This window comes from Rhizophagus irregularis, chromosome 22, assembly GCF_026210795.1.
Source record: "Rhizophagus irregularis chromosome 22, complete sequence".
Taxonomy (NCBI): Eukaryota; Fungi; Glomeromycota; class Glomeromycetes; order Glomerales; family Glomeraceae; genus Rhizophagus; species Rhizophagus irregularis.
In genome coordinates, this window is record NC_089450.1 from 2,215,266 (window position 1) to 2,223,381 (window position 8,116).

The 8,116-nt window shown below is 25.8% G+C and overlaps 1 protein-coding gene across 1 annotated transcript; it reads left to right on the top strand.

The window, feature by feature from the left end:
- Window positions 1–550: 550 nt before the first annotated feature.
- Window positions 551–1,096, top strand: OCT59_014711 (uncharacterized protein; the record flags this gene model as incomplete). The annotated part of the gene is made up of 1 exon (XM_025329113.1): window positions 551–1,096. One exon carries the CDS (start codon window positions 551–553, stop codon window positions 1,094–1,096), a length of 546 nt encoding a protein of 181 aa, XP_025190034.1.
- Between the last annotated feature and the right edge of the window lie 7,020 nt (window positions 1,097–8,116).

Here is an 8,116-nt window from a genome sequence, read left to right on the forward strand (position 1 = left end):
ATTTATAGTCCACTATAAAAAAAAAGTCTTAGCTTATAAAAGCTAACTTCGGTTTTAAAAACGTGGATCAAGAAAAATTACAAAAAATTTTATGATATCACTAATCATTTGACGTGAAAATAAAAACTATATAAATGTATATTATTAAAATACGTAAAGATGTTGAGACTTATACAGTAAAATCAATTCTATTTTATACTGAAAAAAAAAAATAAACTCCTTTCATCTATACTGATTAATGGTTTGTGTATGTATTAGATTGTATCATTTATATAACAATACCCTTTTTTGAACAAAAGATATATATATATTTTTTTTTATCGCTTAATCCTAACTTTAAAAGTTCATTTGACCGTCTAATAGTTACTCAAGTTGTTTATTTTTCATGCAAGAATTTTATTCTAAATAAGGACATATTAACTTTATTTGATGTCATTTACTGGTGCACAAACTTGAGCACCGAGTTATTGATGATCATTTTTTTTTTATTTAAACCACAACAAATAATAATTTGCCTATCACTTTTCAACATTTCAAAATACATTATAATATGTATCCTTCACAAAACAATATTAATAATGATGCTCACGAATCCTATTTTACTGGATTCTTAAATGAAACAACTGCAACAACTATTAGTACTCAGGCGGAAAATATTAACTGCAACGATCCTACTTGTAACTGTAGTAATGACACTTCCGTGATGAATTCTCCCGCTGCTCATGCGACTATTTCTCTTGATCATAATCAACCTAGGATATCTCACAACACTTCAAACAATAATGATATTATTTCTCCTGGCAATACTAATTATCAGCAACCAATTTGCAATGACGTTTCAAACAATAATATTAATATCTCTCCTAACAACAAATATCAAGAACCCTTGTCTAATAATGCTTCATTTCCTCCGCAATTCCACCCACAATATATTGACCAAAATTCACCTCAAACTAATGTCTTTCCTTCACTTAATTCGCTTGGTATTGTTATAAACTCTCCTCAAACATACGTTATCATTATGCCAAGTCGTCAACAAGATACTTACTCGAATCATTCTATCACTGATAGTTTGCAAACTCAATTTAAACAATAAATTAAAAATATTATAAAAATTTAGAATATTGAGGATTCATTTGACTTTTTATTTTTGTCTATTTTACTTCTATTTTGTACTAATTTTATTTCCACATTTAAATAAAACATTATTTAACAAGAAATTGTCAAAGATAATGTGTTATGTTTTGAACATCATTCTAAAAATGTGCGCACACAATTAATCCAGAATGTTATATATTACAGAATTTTTACTTGCCGCAAATTTCTGCTCTTTGAGCGTAAAAAAAAAGGGTTTCATCGAATATTTTAAATATAGTACGTATCTTATTTCTTGACTATTTATGCTAGTTTACAAGTTTATGCCCATATCTATATGAAAGTAAACCTTTCATTATAGTCGTTAATAGTTTCCGGATTTAATAAAATATCCATTGTCAGTGTTGGCAAAGAATTATTATAAATAACCGGCAGTAGAATGTAGATACTTATAACTAGTCGACTACTACCATTAAAGTGAAGTTAGAATTTTATAGTAAAGCTACATAAAAAAAAGTAGTATAATTGAGAAGGAAATATTCTACCTTTTATTAATGATTTTATTATTGTAGAAATCATGAGTTTGGAAAATTTTCTGATATACTTAGACTTTTATCGCATGATTATTAGCTAAATTTAACAGAAGTGCACACATAGTACATGATAAATCCAGCTTTTATACAAAGACAAATGAGGTTCAATAATGATAAGTCTTTCGAAACTAATGTTCAAAGAGCCACGACAATTGCATTTTATAAATTATAATATGACAATATATAAATGTTTTCAGTAAAATTTGTGATTTAGTGAACCGTGTGTAACGATGCAGCGGGATGTAACGATTGTAACGTGACTTTTCGTAAACATATTGTCCGTTGCTAATAGAGGGCACTCTCCAAAAAGTTTTTATTAAAAAAAGGGAATTTAACAAAGAAAGTAAAACTATGAAGTCATTTCCTGTCGTTTTAAACATATAAACACAAATAAAATAAAAATGTGAAAGAAAGAAGGAAATTTATTTGTATCTGAAAATAAAGTTGTAAACAATATTGAAAGATTTTCACATGGATGACTTCATTTGCGAAAGCAAACTAATGAAAAAATGCAAGATAATAAGCCTTATGATGGTTAGCAAAAAAAAAGAAATAGACCATCTTAATCGATCAGGCTAAAAGACAATTAATCCTTATTGAGAAATTCCGTATATGTAATCTAAATTTTTTTTTGATTATTTTTAAACAATATAACACGATTTAAAATACAATGAAACAAGAAAAATGTACGTAGGGGGAGATAATCAATTGTTTTTTATTGGTTAAATAAAATCATTTCGATTGTCTTCATTTTATTTATTCATTCTTTAAATAAATTTACAATAAAGTTTACCATTGCATTCGTTGCATTTAATATTGTAAATTAATTTTTTCAAATTATCTTTTTATTAACAAAATAAGTGTATTTTTTTTATGGGAAAAGATTCGACAGATACTTATATATAATTCTATCAAAATCAAAAATCTACAAAATAATAACGTACTATTGCCGAAGTAATTAATAATCGGATTATGTCAAATGTTGGTTGTATGGTTGTACTTGTAATAAAACTTTAAAGAATTTAATTAAAACTTTTTAGCCACAATGGCTGAAAATCAATCCCATTTAAGATTATCATTAATTTACGTGATTTTTTTTTTACTTTATTCTCATATTTACGTTACCTAAGCCAATTCTTATTTATTTGGTTGCGAAACGGAAATAAAGGAGACGTTACATTTTTTAAATAAAACAAAAACAGCAAATAAAATGAAAAAGTCTCATATATGGTTAAAGTGCATCTAAAAAAAAATTTATTATTATCTCAAAAGCATCTCCTTCAGAGCCAAAATTATAATAACGCCATCCAGTATCTAAAAAAGGAAATAATTTCCTGACTAGAATTATCAAAGATAACCAGATATCCATAAAAGGAAAGATCTACATAATTATTTGGCGTAACTAAACCTTCTCGCATTAGCTCATGACATTTTTAATTCTGCCCAAAATTCTACCCTAATTCTGGTAAACGGCAATACTCATTTTTTGGATGTCACGTGATTTATGCAAATATAACCGCGAAAGAGAAAATTTTATTGAATTTTTAAATAATATTAACCAGTTATTACTCAGTTAAATCATATCATTGTTTGTATGAATCTTTCTCTCGAAGTAATTATTTGATTTTTTCGTTAAAGTGTACAATTTTTTCTTTTATTTAGCCTTTAAGAGGCATGTTGTGAATTTCATAATTAATGCCTTAAGCTACAATTATATGGAACACAAATTAATGTACATGATGTATTTATTGTCTTTTCAATTCTTTGGCTTTATAATCAAACGAAGTTCTATGTGATGATGGAGCAAAATTTAAATTTTTGCCGGCCAAATCTGGTCAATATACATATGTAAATATAGCCAATTAAAATAAATTTTAGTAATTAAATTATTTTATAAATATAGTAAAAAATTTAATATGAAATATTCTCTATCTCGCTTCATTTATACATATATATACAGTGGCCGAAAAAAGTTCCTGAAAAAATATTTTTATTAATTGTGTAACGAAGCGATATATGAAAATTTGCATAAATAATTTACCAAAAGTACGTTAGTAGCAGGCCACATACTCTATTAAAATTTAAATCACATAATCAATAATCAGAAAAAGTAAGTTATCTAATTTTACTATTTGAACAACTTTTGAAAAGCAGTTTCATGATAAATCTCCAATAAAATTTAATGCTTTTTTTCTTGTAAATCATAAAGTATATTCAAATAAATTTATATAGTACATTGATTATGAAATTAATTAAATTAAAATTAAAATTTTTAAAAAACTGTTAAAATTTCAGTTGATTGAATTTAATGCATTATGACACGAAATTTTATTAAGAAATTACATAATTATGTAGTATTAAGACAAAAAGCTGGTTACCTATAAAACTCATACGTTTTTAATAAGTTGTAGGTCATTTATTGGATGGGAATAAAATTTTTCCGAAGACTTTTTTGACCACCGTGCATATATATATATAACAGGCTTTATATCACCCTACCGATCATTTGCCAATCATATAGTAATTTGGTGATATGTGACTTTAAAGCCCCGGCCGAAACCACAGAAGTTAGACCGAAACTTGAAACTTTTGTAGGTTATAGTTTAACTGTTTTAAAACTAATGGCCGAAATAATCCGAACTAATTTTAGGTTGTAATCCACATTAATATTTGCAATTATATTGTTATAATTTATGTAATAAATATAAATTTTCAAAACATCATTTCTCAATCCGTTTTGCATGAACATGGTTAAATAAAAATTATTTTGGTTTTATACATAGTGGAATTTGCAAGAAAAATAGCTCAATAATCATATTTTTTTTATGAGATAATATCGAATAATTGAAATGATCGGAAAAATGATCGGCAATAATGTGGATATATACTATATATTGTGAATCACGCCGCCTTGCGTATAACACTGTACACTGTAATAAATCTAATAAATCTTCAAATTCCATATTTGGAAACTTGAAGTATCAGAGGATCACATAACTTTCATAGATTTAATTAAAGGTTTCTTTCTTTGTTCGTTAATTAATTTTTTTAAACAATTATTATCTACGAAATCAAAAGTTGAAATTTTGTCATATAATTTTAGGAATGAAATTTTGGATAAATCTATGATTTTTTGGAAAGTGAGGTGTAATAAACTTAATGAAATTGATAGAGGTTTGGGAATTGATAAAAATGTTAAAAAACAACATTTTGGTAAAGAGCAGTTTATTGACAAAACGCGTAAATCAAAAAATAAGAAATACTTTAATCTACAAAGTCTTCAAAGTCATATTTATTTTGGGGGTAATACAATAGATTACTATAATATTGTTGATTACGGTAGTGTTTCGTAGTATTATTTTTATTATCTTTGATGTTGTAGTAGTAATTAAAGGAGTTGTGGTGAGTTTTTATATAACATTACCGAAGTCCATACGAATAGTAGTAGTTATGCGGATAGTTTAGTGAACCTATTTGGGTGAGCAGGATGGTAGATAGTTCTTTTGAACATAAAATCTTAAGTCCCTAATAATATTATAGTATTGGTTCGATCGTGTTCTTTACTAAATGTTATATAATGTAGATCTTTTCCTTTTTTGTAATTTTTCTTATTTCTAAATAAAGTTGACTTCGTTAAAAAAAAAAAATAAAAATAAATAAATCTTCAAATTCCAATATTATCAATAAAAATAATTGAAAGTTTCCATTTATATAATATTAATTAAATTATCTTTTGGCCGCTAATTTTGGCCTGCCAAAAAAATGTCTTTTAACCTTTAATTATTAATTTATAGGAGCTCAATAATTAATGGCAAAATAAGTTTCATCAAAAATATATATTATGGCAATTTTTTACACTTCCTAAATGATATGTATTTTTCCATTTTTTTTCGTTTACTAAATACTGTATTTTTCCGTTATTAAACACCTTTTTTTGCACTTTAGTATGGCGGCAAATGACCTCATTAAATCGCCATAATGTAGGCCAGGTGATGCTTAATAACAAATTGACTAGGAGTGGTCTTATTCAAATTTATTTTAAATAAAATTGATCTACAAAATTATTACCGTAAATTTAATATTTCCGAAAAATTCATTACCTAATTATCCGATATTAAATTTATTATCTGATTTTGATTAGTAATTGGAAAACATAATTGTTAATGGATTATCTGCATACGGCACAATATTTCTTTGTTATAGTATAATACATTTTGGGATTGTTACAAAATTTTGAGTTGCTCAATCCGCATTTTTGACGTAGAATTATTGCACGAAATGATCACTTGATTTGCCTAAAATAAATTATCTTTCTCGAAAGAAATATACAGAAATAATAATAAGGCGACACAAAGTGGTAAAAATGGTTTTCATAATATAAAAATTACATCAATAACCCGGAAACCCGGCTTTTAATTTTTTTTTCAAAAATTTTATATGTGAAATTTTTTTTCAATTTTTAAAAAATTCTCACCCGGCATAGTAATAATATAAAAAATTTTTTTTTTGACTTAACAAAAACTGACCCGGCCGGGATATGAAAACCATTTTTATCACTTTGTATCGCCTAATAGTTATCAACTTTCAAATTGCTTACCATAATATTTATAATGATGCATCAATAATATTTATTTCTAATTATCATATTGCATTACGTAATCACATGACTGAAATTGAAATTATGACGGAAATAAGTTTAAAAATTTTTTTTTTTATTTTGGAGTTTCGTTGTTTGACTTTAATCAATGAAGATTATTTAGTATATATCTCGAAATAGTTTTTTTTAATATTATTTATATACGTATAGATGTACGACATTAAAAGATTTATCTTTATCAATATTAAAAAAAGGGAGTGCCGTCCAAAATCCTGAAACTCAAAATCCCTAAATCCAAAATCCTGACAGGTTCAAAATTCTGATAGGTACAAAATCCTAATAGGTCAAAGTTTCAGAATTTTTTCTGGTTTTTATTAGGGTTATGTTAGGGTTAGTTGGTTAGGATTAAATAAAATATATTTTTGGAATTCTGACCTGTCGGGATTTTGAACCTATTTGGATTTTAGATTTTGGGATTTGAGTTTCACCATACAAAAAAAAGATCCTTATTGTCAATGGTCTAAATGTTATCTATGATTATCCCGCATTGATAATGATACTTCAGTCGCCTTTATATAAACTATAAATTATCCTTTGTTTATTTATTTATTTATTTTATTTCCCTAAATATTTGTTAGTTATCATTGCCACATTTGCCTTTTTAGGATAAACTTAATTATATTCTTACCTATCAAATATTCGAAAACATCAGCCAAATGATGATCCCATCTGTATCTGTATTTCAGCCAATCGTGGATGGTATCTAGCTACACGTGTCAGATAATCTATTAATTTGAATATAAAGCTTTTAAATTGCCCTTTCAAAAATTTTCCTTTTATGTATTACACCTTATCTTATCTGATTTTGATATCTAAAGATTAGATTTGTTTTATTTGCTTTGACGTTTTAAATTACATGATTGCAATGACAGATAGGGGAGAGAGAGTACAGTAATTAATGGTACATGAACTCTTATGTAACATATGGCAAAAAAAAATTGATGTCGGTATAACCTGAACAAATATTTTTTTACAATTTTGATAAAATTAGTTAATAGACTTTCCTAAAACCTACACAAAGCATATACTGTATAATCTAGTACCTATTGCTTCTGTGCGAATTTATTTCCAAATTAGATATACTACAGTACATATTATAACATTCTCTTAGAACACTATTACATATAGCAACAAGAGCACTTAAAGATACAAAAAAAAAACCCAATGTTTTTAACGAATTTAATGGTTAAATTTTATTCTTAGATTTAGTACATTAATTAACACAATATGTTACTTCTTTATGTTTCATTTTTACCGTACGTTTATTCTAGGCATAACTCATAAAAATATTGACACATTTTACACTTTGATGCGTAGAAAATAAAATCCCTTCAAAAATTATTTTATCTGTATTTATATATATTAAATTTTTTCCATAATATTATATATATATTACCGGTAATTCCAAAAATTGTTATTTATAAAAGAAAATACTTCGGTTGTTGATTAAAATAAAACAAAATAAAAAAATAATATTTTATTCAATATATTTTGATGAATGCACTAAAAGCGGGTCGACAAAAAAATTTTTTTTTTTTTAATAAAAAATACTAAGTCATGTGAATATTTCTCGGAGTTGTTTTCCTATATATACCCAAAATTCCGACTTATGATTTAATTTTTATTGTAAAAACAGTTTGAATTTCGATTTAAACAATTTTTTTTAATTTATTATATAACTTCAAAAGCTTGTTATTTTCCTTTTTAATTTTTATCTGATTTATTTCTAAAAGATTTTCGCTATCACCGTTAGCTGCATACTGAACCGACC